General features: G+C 37.7%; 1 protein-coding gene across 2 annotated transcripts in view; it reads right to left on the bottom strand.

The window, feature by feature from the left end:
* The window catches only part of ZDHHC20 (zDHHC palmitoyltransferase 20), a gene marked incomplete at its 5' end in the record, with an annotated part of 72,444 nt that overhangs the window by 43,174 nt on the left and 16,587 nt on the right, over window positions 1-12,683 (bottom strand). For both annotated transcript variants that reach the window (XM_084234346.1, XM_084234345.1), the window contains one exon: window positions 1,713-1,739. In XM_084234346.1, the coding sequence (XP_084090472.1) occupies window positions 1,713-1,739 (27 nt within the window). The remainder of the gene's footprint in view (window positions 1-1,712; window positions 1,740-12,683) is intronic.

The raw sequence follows: 12,683 nt of genomic DNA on the forward strand, positions 1-12,683 counted from the left end.
CAATTAAAGCACTTAATTGTGTTCAGTAAAGTTAGTTGTTCTGTGGGAATGAGGTCATATATCCAAAACACTTAGAACAGTGGCATATATTAAATCTACTACTTCTCTTCCTCTTCCTTACTATTATTAATACTAATATGCATTCATTTCTTCTTATAATTTGCCTCTTTTTTGTGCGTTTCCCTATTTTTGTTTTTCCCAAGCCTAAGGACTGATAAAGGTTTCACTGGTCTGCATAAAGAACAATGCAGTGAAGTTTTACATAGTTAACATTATGTATTCAATTTGAAGTACTCTATTTTTTGTCTGAGGTTATATTTGCTTATGTTTTTGGTTTAAAAAATGTTCTTTTAAAATAAGATAATAAAAATTAACAACTCATTGGAACCCCAACATTTTCTTTTACAATTACAATAGTTTAGGTCTAACCTAAAAGGAAAGAAGTACTAGTCAGACACTTGAAGGTTGCAGGAAACCTGGTCTCAATGACTTCTCCTACTGTATAGTTAATCATAGCTCAAAGTATCTCACATTCTAGTTCCTAAAGTCTCTTTCTTTTTTTTTTTTTTTTTGGTTTCCCTAAAGATTTATTTATTTATTTACACAAGCACTGGGTACAGTCAGAAGCGCGGGAGGGTGAGAGGATTCACCAGAGCCAGAGTGGGGAGCAGAACAGGCAGACTGATGAAGTACACTGCTGAGGGGAGCAATGGGCGCCGCAGGAGAGGTCTGCGTGCCATGTGGGACCCTCGCCTGCGGCTGGGGATTGAACCAACACTGCAGAGGCTGCGGGCAGCTTCGCAGCCCAGCGCTCAACTGCTATGCCACCAGGGGAGGCCCCTAAAGTCTCTTTCAAAGTACACTCCTTACCATTATTTTCAATGCCAGTGCAACAGTTCACAAATAGTTGTGTTACTGTAAAACTTATGGAACTCCATGTTAATGGGCAACAAAATGTGTTGATTAGTTTCACTCCCCATTTGGCTGTGAAATTTTGGGAAATAACTCCATATTATGCCTGATTATTTCCAATATTAAGAATATGTATTAATAATTTCTGTCCCTTGTTTCGAGAATCCTCTGGATTTTCATACATCAAAAATTCATTTTGGAAATTTGCTCTTAACAGGCTTAAAATGTTCTTTTATTGATGAAATTCTGAGCAATGATTTTTCCTTCTAGTCACTCACTGTCTTTTTGACCAGTCATTACAGAAACTTTAAATTCCTTTTGAAAATGAATTAGTAATACAATTTACAACTATTAATACAAATTTACAACTAGTAATACAAATTTACAGTCTATTTTATTAAATGTCTACATGTAGTAAAGTACAGTTTTTTAATAATTGAGACCCATCAATAACATTTATATATCATGAAAGTAAAATGCCCTCTTCAACTCTACCTAGAACTTATACTAAAAAATCTTCAACTACTATAAAGCATTCTGAAAAATATATGGCAAAGATATTTATATAAGTATATCAAAGAAATTAGGAAACTAGCTCATTACAAAATTATAGCTACTTCAATTTATATAAATAACACAAGAATATATAAAATGAATAGGAATAAACCCAACACCACATCTCCTTCTAATTACTTAAGCTTTAAAGATAAATTTCTCTTTGAAAACAAAAACACACAACATTATCACTATACAAAAAGTACTGGTTGTATTCTACTAAATTGAGATTAAAAGTATCTTACCGTTTTCTCCATTTCCAGACAGAGTAACTAGAATAGAAGAAAAAATAGTGAATAAATATACATTAAGCATCTTGTATATAAACTTTTTTTAAGGTTATTTTATTTAAGGTTGACTATTCATCTTAGTAGTACTTTCATAAAAATAAAATTTAGTTAAAATGTAAACAGTAATGCAAATTCAGAACATTAAAAAAACTCTGAAAACACTGAAATTCAAATTATTTATCACTAACACTGAAATCCTATTATAATTTTTTTTTTTTTTAAGGCACTCTCCTACATTGCTGGTGGGAGTGCAAACTGGTCTAGCCACTATGGAAAGCTGTCTGGAGGTTCCTCAATCTACTAAAAATGGACCTACCATATGACTGAGAAATTCCACTTCTAGGGATCTACCCAAAGGACACAAAAACATTGATTCAAAAGAACACCTGTACCCCCTATGTTTATTGCAGCACTACTTGTATTAGGTAAAACCTGGAAACAACGCAAATGCCCAAAAATAGATGACTGGATCAAGAAGATGTGGTATATATACACAATGGAATATTATTCAGCAATCAAAAAAGATAAACACGCCATTCACAGCAATGTGGATGGAGCAAGAAGGAATTATGCTCAGTGAAATAAGTCAGAAGGAAAAAGAAAAATATCGGATGGTTTCACTTAGAGCAGGAATATAAGGGGACCAAATAAGACATAAAAAACATATCAAAACATAAAAAAAAATACAAACACAACACAACAAAACAAAAACAAAGAGACAATTATAATCCAGAGACATCTGCAGGGGAGGGGGAGGGAGCGCAATGTGAGGGAGAAAGGGAGGAGCACTGGGGACTGTGGTGACGGTGCACAGATGAATTTGTGAGGGAAATTCTATGGGGAATACAACTGAGGGGGGAAAAAAAACAAAAAACAAACATTGTTTAAAAATGAACAGTGATTGGGGTCAAAATAAGGGGGTTGTAATTGTATGGGGAATATAAAAATAAAATTTAAATAAAAAAAATGAACAGGGATGTAAAATATATATAAATCAAAAGAAAGAAGGCTAAAAAAGTAAAAATATTTTTTTTCTGACTTTTGTTAACTTTAAGTGTATCAATATGGTTACAATCCTGATGTTTTTCTTTAGCTCTTTCTTTTACCTGCAGAAAAATACAAGAATCTATCCCTATAAATTTTGGAGTGCTATTTCCTTCACGCCTGAAACCTTGGGAATTGCTATTTATTCCTTCTATCGAGATAGTCCAATGGCATCTAGGTCTTGCTGATTCTACTAAGTCACCAATCTGTCCACTATTTCCAATTTCTCTCATTGCCTTATTTCAGGTTCTCCTCAAGTACAGAAATGTAAAGTATCTCCCTACTATTAATTTAATACACTCTTAAGCCACTAGAAAATCTGATGAATGATGACTCAACATCCCCCAGTCACTTTCAGAACAAAGTCCAAAATCTTCAGGGTCTGCATTCTGCAATCCATAAGCTAACTCTCTACTCTCTTCTGTTATTTGCCCATAGGGATGGTCTAATTATCTGAACAAACTGCAGTTTCATAGATGAATCAAGCAGTTTCATATGTGCTATGTGTCTTCCCTATTCATTCTTCATGGCCCAGTTTAAAAACTACTTCCTTTGTAAAGCCTTGATTCCTTCTTTAGGCACAGCAGATCACACCTTCACAACATCTGGCTCTTCAACCTCTACTAGACTGCCTAAGCTCAAAATCATATCTCAGAACAGTAACAATCATACAAGTTATCATTAGTTCTGACAGGAGTTAGGGAGGGGGAAGAGATTGGGTGAGACACTAAGCTGGTACAGTAGAAATCTGCACACACACATTGTTTATGGCCTGTCTGCTCTGAGTGAATTTTCCAGCCCAAGGACACGTCTGGAGGAGTGTGGGGAGCCAGTGCTATTTGAAGACCAGCCTCAGCACAGTGGGATGAGCCTGAGGCCTGGTCTCCAGGAGGGCAATAAGGAACTCTGTGAGCTGGACATCACAATCTCCTGGCAGCGGTGAAGGCCTGCCTACTGCTGAACTCTCTTTGTCTAACTCACTATAAAAAGGCAGCTGGAAATGAAATGTTAAGGCATTTCCTTAGAAAAGAAAGCCTCCACCACTGTCTTCAGATTGCTGGCTGTCTGATTAAAGGGCACTTTAAAGATTCAATTCTTGTCTCTACCTTATTGGTACTCAGTGGTAACAGGTGGCCAGTCTTCCAGTTACAATTCCATTTAACAGATAAATAAACTATGGGTCAAAATAATTAAATGACTTGCCTAAGGTTACAGAGTTAGTACATATAGTGTAGATAATATCTTAAGTCTATTTGGAATTGTGTTCTTTTCTGTACCATGTCTCTCATCTTACTATTTTTTTCAGAAACCAAGTCTAGCATACAGTACCAATGATTAAGAAATGCTTAAATTTCATTTTTTACTAAAAATCTCTGATAAAACAGGAGTACATGAATACTTCCTTAATAGACTACACTATAACTACCTCAATCCCCAAAGCAGCACAATTTAATGAGAAAACACTATGGAAGTATTCCTACTAAAGCCAGGAACAATACATGTGAATTTACAATGATTATTTTTTTTTTAAAAAGCACTTATTACTTTAGAGAAGTATAGCGCTTCTTCTCAACCCATCTTAGGTCAATTGGGTATAGCCTGGGATAGGTAAATCTTGATGTGGTCCCCTCTTGCCTCACAAAGCATTTCCCATTTACACTACTACACATAAAACCATTATTTTCAATGTTTCAGTATTTCATGTCATGCTGTGAAAATGACTGGGAAATACTGTAAGAAGCCACACAATTATAAAAGAAGTAAACTGGTAGCATAAAAATTGAAAAGAAGGCAAATGTACCACTATTGGCAGATTATATGGTTATATTCCTTGCTAGTCAAAGAAAAGCAACTAAAAAACTATTAAAACAAGTGGTGGTAACACACAAAATGAAAGTACACACAAATCAATAGTTTTCCATTATATCAATATATGCAATCACCATGTAGAAGTTATAAGTAAAGACAGAGTTTATTTACAAAGCTACCTAAAAAGACAAAATTCTTAGGAATAGATATAAGAATTGAGGAAGATCTACATACATTTTAATGTTTCTCAGAGACACTCATAAAATCTACACAAATGGAAAGACTTATTCTTTTACACAGAAGAGTCATCACTAAAATCACTAGTGTGATCTCAACAAAATACTTTTATTAACTATGTAGATTCTAAAGTTCATTTCTGGAAAAATAAAACTTAAAGAAGTAGGAAATTTTTGAAAGAGAAGAATAATAAAGTAGGACTAGCTATGCCAAATATTAAAACAAAGTATTTTAAATGTACTATAAATGCCCCCAATTTATTAAAATAATTGCTCTTGTTCATGAATAAACAGATGAGTGAAACAGAATGGAAAGCCCCCAAATGAACCCCAATGCATCTAGGAATTCAGTATATGATAAATATGGGATTTCAAAGTAGTGTAGAGAGAGACATAAAATGCAGTTGGGCAAATGGGTAGCCAAGGAGAAAAAAAAATACCACTAAGATTCACAACACAGACCAGGATAAGTACCAGATGAATTAAAGAATTAAATGCAAAAACAAAAAAAAAACCCTGCAAAGCCATGTATATACTAGAGGAAATCAGGAACAAATTTTAATGTATATGATTTTAGAGTAGTACTTTCAGAGTATAACATAAACCTAGAAGCCATAAGAAAAAACAGAAACAGGGCCTCCCTGGTGGCACAAGGGGTTAAGTCTCAGCACTGCGAAGCTATAGGCAGCTTCTACAGCAGGAATTAGATCCCTTACCAGGGAGCTAACCCACATCGCACAGCAGACCTCTCCTGTCTTGCCCACTGCTCCCCTCAGCAGTGTATTTAGTCGATCCAGCTGCTCTGTTCTCACTCTGTCTCTGGTGATTCCTTTCACATACTGCACCACTGGCCTACACTCCAGCTCTTGTATGCATAAGTATTTTAAAAAAAAGAAATATATGATTACATAATAGATAAAAATAAATGCTTGGGGGAAAAAAACACTACAAAAAAGTAAAGAGTAACAAAAAACTAGAAAAGAATATTCATATGGTTACTGTACAGCTAAGAGTTAATTCCTCTAATAAACAGTACCTACAAATCAAAATTAAAAAATACTTTTCACAGAAAAGGAAATATAAAGATCTCAAACAAAAAAAAAGATGGTGAGCTTCATTCATAAGAGAAATCCAAAGTAAAACTAAACAAGGATTTTTTTTTTTAAAGATTTATTTATTGGGCCTCCTCTTGTGGCGCAGCGGCTGAACACTGGGTTGCGAGGCTGCCCGCAGCCTCTGCAGCACCAGTTCGATCCCTGGCCACCGGCGAGGGTCCCACAAAAAAAAAAAAAAAAAAAAAGAAAAAAAAAGCTTTATTTATTTATGCATGTAAGAACTGGGCCAGAGGTGGGGGTGTGGGGTGGTGAGAGGACTCACAGTGCCAAGAGTGAGGGGCAGAACAGGCAGATCTACTGAAATACACAGCCGAGGGGAGCAGCGGGCAAGTCAGGAGCCGTCTGCTGCGCCAGGTGGGTTACCTCCCTGGCCAGGGATCAAACTCATGCTGCAGTGGCTGAGGATAGCTTCATAGTGCTGCGTCTTAACCCCCTGCGCCACCAGGGAGGCCCAAGGATATGATTTTTAATAATCATAGTGGTAAAAATCTAAAGTTGGTAACATACTATGCTATCAAATCAGAGTAAAGATTTCTGATTCAAAACTGCATCTGAGTTTCTGAAGACTGCATCTTCTAACTTTCCTGTAAGATACTTTTGCAATTGCAGGAAACAATACACTGTTTCTTACCAAATCAAAGGTAGACAACTGAAAAATGACCAGAATCACTCTTCACAGAGAACTTTCCTGGCCACAAGAGTGGGTTAAATAAAATTCCTTAGTATACACTCCCACAGGACCTTATATTTTCCTTTTCATTAACACTCCTACTATTGGAAATTATGATGTGTAGTTCCTTCAAGGCTTTTTTTCTTGGAAGTAGGAGACATGAAACAAGCTCTCAAAATCTGTCAACCCACCTCTCTAACTACACAGGCTAAGGCATGGTAAGAACAACAAACACTAGACTATCAGCAGAACTCTCAGAAAGAAACAGTTATTCCATTTTCTGCTTCCAAATATAAATTTAAAATTTTTTGATAAAATTTAGGATTACAAAAAATATTAAGCACACAAAATAGTTACATATGACTTTTGATGGTGTGGTAAACATCAGTGACCAACCCTATCAGTGGCCATGTACAATTTCATTTATACATAACTTTTTGCAAATTGTTTAATTATTCTTTTTTTTTTTTTTTTTTTTTTTTTTTTTTTTTATTAAGGTTTTTTTTTTTTTAATGGAGGCATGCTTTATTTATTTGTTTGCTGGTTTGTTTGTTTGTTTTTGTTTATACATGCACTGGGTACAGTCAGAAGCGAGGGAGGGAGGGTGAGAGAATTCACCAGAGCCAGAGCAGGGAGCAGAGCAGGCAGAAGGACCGAAGTACACTGCTGAGGGGAGCAGCGGGCGGCAGGAGAGGTCTGCGCGCCATGTGGGACCCTCCTCCGGTGGCCGGGGAGCAGCCGGGGATTGAACCGGCGCCGCAGAGACCGCGCGCAGTTTCGCAACCCAGCGCTCAACCGCTGCGCCACCGGGGAGGCCCTAATTATTCTTTTTTACTGAGGTAACATTGATTTACAACTGTGTGTTTTAAAGGTATAGGATCTCCCCCCTTTAGGTGTTGTTACTACACCACACCCACCACTAAAGAACCTATAGTTCACCACATTCCATTGCGCTCTTCCCTATTTGGTAGCCACAGTTCTACAGCCACCGGTATTTGTCTTTCTCTTTTTGACTTATTTCACTTAGCATAATCCACTCTGGTTCCATCCATGATGTTTCAAATGGCAAGATCATATATCATATACATATAGTTTAAACTTAAGGTTCTATTTGACGAGATAGTCACCTGTTTTCCTCAATTTAATGGTCCTTTTTTCTTGCCTGTCTTCCACTTATTTCAATTGAAATGCCAGATTCTTACTTTATCATGATAGAGTTCTTGCTTATGGGTACATCTTTGGCAAGGTGAGTTATTGGGAAAATTATTTTCCCCCTTGAAAAATGAGAAACACGTGAGGAGAAAACCATAATAATGCATTTATTCAGCTTTTGCTTTGCATACTTCTAAGAGTGTGCAATCTGAATCAACAGTTGCCAATTTGAAATTGTGAGAAGATCAATCTTTATGGGCTATAGGATTCTGAATTGCCAGTTCTTTTGTTCACAACTTGAAAAATGTGCCAGTACTTTCATGCCTTCATAATTTCTGATGAAAAATGTGCTTTTTTTTTTTTTAATATGCCTTTTTTTTTTAAAGATTTATTTTTATTTATTTATACAACCACTGGGTACAGTCAGAAGCGCAGGAGGGTGAGAGAATTCACCAGAGCCAGAGCGGGGAGCAGAGCAGGCAGAGGGACCGAAGTACACTGCTGAGGGGAGCAGCGGGCGGCAGGAGAGGTCTGCGCACCATGTGGGACCCTCCTCTGGTGGCCGGGGAGCAGCCAGGGATCGAACCAGCACTGCAGAGGCCGCGGGCAGCTTCGCAACCCAGCGCTCAACCGCTGCACCACTGGGGGAGGCCCAAGTGTGCTGTTTTTCTATATTTCCTCCCACAGGTAATGCATATTCTCTCACTGTTTTCAAGATTTTGTCTCTTTGTTAGTTTTTAGAAATTTGGCTGTGATACATCCTGGAATGGATTTTTTCCCCATCACATTTATCCTATTTAGTTTTCACCTAGCTTCTAGATCCTGGAAATCTACATCAATTTTTTTTAAACATCTTATTTTTCTTCTACCTGAATGATTCTAGGAACCTTTCTTCAGGTTCCCCGATTCATCCCTCCATTAGGCCCTCTGTTTCCACAGCTTTTATAGCATTCTGAATCTTATATATTGAGCTCTGTACCTGTATATATTGAGCTCTGTACCTCCTCAACTTTTATTAGTTCTTACTTATAGCTTTAATCTTTTCCTTCTGCTAATAAATTTTATTCCTGATCTCACTGAATTGCTTTTATTTTAGTTACTTCATAATAGCTACTTTGACTTCTCCATATCTTAGGTGATAGAATTCCATGTGTTTAAGTTTGGTTTCTGGAGAGCTGTTATTGTCTTGTTATGTCATATTATTTGAAGTCTCAGTTGCATTGCTGTCTGCACATTTGGTTTATCTAACAATTTGTCAGCATCTTCTAATTACCCATTTATTGTTTATTTCCCAAGTAGGTAACTTGGTTTTTTTGGTTACTACTGGTTGCTACAGGACCTCTAGCAACCTAGGGGTGGGAATAAACTTATAGTGCCAATGGTGAAGGGAAGGTCACAGAAGGGGCCAGCCACTGCAGTGGATGTGCTGGGGGGAGAACTGGCTCATGTGCACGGCCCTGATATTATCCTTCTTTGGGTTCCCAGGTGAGACTCAACTGCTTACAAACTATTAGTACACTTTAAGGTGTCTATACAAATCCTATGCTGGGGGCAAGGAGGTTGTAGTCTAGAGCATTTTCTCTGTTTAATTCCTTGTTGGGGACCCAGTCTTTGCAGATTATTTTGATTCACTTTGGGATTCACCTAGACCAAGGAATGTGGGCCTCTACACTCCCCTCCCCAAGACCTTTGGCCTAGGTGGCAGTCCTGCTGTCTCTATAGCCCCCAGAATAGAACCTTCATTAATTGCTCTCCATCTATCTTTCATCACACAGATGTATGTATCTCTCTATCATCCTAAGGTAATGAACAGATTAATCCTATTTATTGCTGATCAATTCATTATGAATTTAAGAGGGGAAAAAGGAGGAAATAGCTTATGCTACCTTGATCCTAATGTCAACTCCAATGCTGCTTTTCTTTAATGCACAACTTTAGCTTCATACTTATAACAGGGAGGTATAGGTTAGTGTTTATAAAATGATCTTCAAAGGTCAAGAAAAACACTTGCTCATTTCCTACTACACTCTCAAGGACAGAAATTCATTCCCATTCTGCAATCAGAAACTTTGTATATTAAATTTTAAATAATAAAGGAACTATAAAGAATGAGCAAAAAATGTGGTAGATCAAATGATGGCAGAAAGAAGAGAATCTTTCCTTATCCAAATGACTTAACTTTTCCTCTCAACGCTAGTTTGCATGAGTATCTTTAGGAGTCACTAAAGGAAGGATTCTTGTTACACACAAATACCTCCCTGATGCCAAGGCACTGACTTCATCATGTATAGCTTTTCTTGTTGCAGTAACTGCTTGATGCCAATAAAATAGCACCTACATTATCTCCAATATAAGTGTCAAAGTTCTATTTTGTGATGCTGCTGCTTGGATGTTGAGGTTGCCACTTTGCTAATGAGACAGGGCAAGCTAGGGTTATTAGGCAGTTTTAGGGATAGTGCAGGAGGGGACCTCTGAAAAATTTAGGGAGGCTTCAGACATAAGGACAAGCAAGGGAAAGTAACCCATTCCATTAGGAAAAACAAACATGCCAGGACCAAGGACAACATTGTTAACGCTGGTCCTGGTTTCCTTCAGGTGGTAAAGGGAGGCGGAGATTGGAGAAATGGAGAGTGGTTTAATTTATGGTCACATTAGAAGGGCAGCTGTTTAACTTCAATGCAGGGATGCCCATCCAGAAGACTGGGCCATAAATTTAAAGATGCAACTAATGGTGAAAGAGAAAGCTGTTAGATAAGGAATGTGAAGATCCCCACTCAGTAGCAAATTAAGTGAGACAGGCGAGAACTAACCAATCACAAAGAGACTGGTGAAGTTTGAGAATAATGAGGGAAAAAAAGGTATATATTCCCTAAGACACGACTCTATTTTGGCTTCCTTGCCCCTCCCAGGCCTGGTTCCCTGGCCTGGGAGTCCCACTTTATTTCTGCTCTTTTTCTCCTCAATAAACTTTTTCTTCTAAACAAACCTGCCTCTTCTCGCTTGCTTGCCTGAGCGTCTGCGAAGTTCCTGCTGCGGCTTCGTGAGACACCAACCCGTGGGGGTCTAGCGGCTGGGGCTCAGCGCTGCCCTGCAGCCTGGAATCCGATCCCGGCTGGGAGACTAGGCCTGACAATTCCGGTATCACTAACTACCCACACACTTTTTTTTTTTTTTAAGATAAAATACCCCATGAGTTCATACTAATAATTCTAACTCAAATTCTAGTCTACAGGACTTTCACTGAGTATCTTCTTTTATTTGCATCTCCTTTTTTCCCCAAGAAAACTGGTTTTCAAGGACACAAATAAGAAGGAATTACAATATCACATACTATTCATTTGCTTTATCCCATATTTCCATACAATAATTTTAAGATAATGAATGCAATCCTACTGCCAGTAACATGATTACTGAAAAGTTCAACTAACTTTTTTCACATATGCTATTTAATTCTTGCTGCAGGAGGCCTTGATGCCGCAGCCAGATAAGACACTGGCAAGCAGCGAAGCTAAAGGGCCTCACACCGTGGGGCCGAAGGTAAAGGCGTGGGGCTGAAGATTCCTTGTGACTCACACCGTGGGGCTGAAGATCTAATATTCCTTCATTTTTTGTTCTTGGTCATAAAGAGAGACAAAATTTCTCAAAAAGTACATTAGGCTATAAATTATATGTATCAGCAGATTGCAAGCAATTGGCACAGAAAATTACCTGTTTAGAAATTAGTTACTACACAATTCGGCCCAATTAACAATGGGAGACAATTTATTGTATATATCTGACAAGCAATCTAGTATAACAATTATAGTAAATCCTTCTTTTGTTTTTTAAATGAAGTTAACTGTGTTAAAAAGTTTGTAGGTAGAAAAAGTTCTGATAGCTGAGCAGCAGCTGGTCTCTGGCTGAAGGTCATATGAATAGAATAGTCTTTTGATGCTTAGGCTTTAGCTGATAGGGATGTACTGGCGGCTATCCACTGTCTTAGGTAATTGTCTAGCTGAAATAATAAGTTTTAGTGTTAGGTTTGGTTTTTTTATCTATTAACCTTGAAGGCTACCGGCTAGCTGGGACCTGTAGGAGCCAGTAGTCTATGGGAATATAATACACTAATTGTTTCTGCTTTACACATGATAATGTATTTTTTTTTATTACTAATAATGAATAAATAAAGACCTGCTGAGTTTCTCAGCAGAAGATACTAACACCTCACCAAGTGTTGGGTGTCTCCTCATTCTACCTCATCCCCTTCCCCTCAGCCCTTAAGTTTCAGCTCCTTACAAGTTGCCAAGGCCATCTCATCCTTTCAGGAACCCCTGACATGACATTTTGCCGGAGGCTGGTCCCCGGCAAATTCTCAATAATTTTACTGTACTTTGTAAGAGTATATATCTGTATCTGTACCCATGACAAACTATATTCTTTCTTGCTGTAATCCTCATTTACCTAGGTATAAGAAAATACATATTTAATGTCATATCAGTGTTTAAGTTGATATCTGTGACCATATTGTTTTCTACAGCTCAGTCTTATTCTTTAGCAAATTGGTTTTATCGTAGATATTAATCAAGCTGTTCTGCTTTATTCAGGGATTTGGTGAGACTCAAAAGTAACACTATTACCAATGTCTTCCCAGATTCCATAAGACAGTGACTTTTTGAAGAGACCGGGTCAGATATCCTATGACATGTGCTACATTCTGTATTTGTTTCTTTTTGGTGCCATTAATTTCCTCTCCCCCAGCCTCTTCTTCCTATAATTCTAATCAAAGTCTAAAGGCTTGAGTGTAATTCGTGGAGTGGGGGGTGGAGGGAGGATAGGTTAAACAACAATATAGTCTATCACCTCAAGAAAGACATTATTAGGTTTGTCCCTATTAGTGGCACTACATATAGGTAAGGTGGTG

This window comes from Talpa europaea (assembly GCF_964194135.1).
Source record: "Talpa europaea genome assembly, chromosome: 6".
Lineage (NCBI taxonomy): Eukaryota > Metazoa > Chordata > Mammalia > Eulipotyphla > Talpidae > Talpa > Talpa europaea.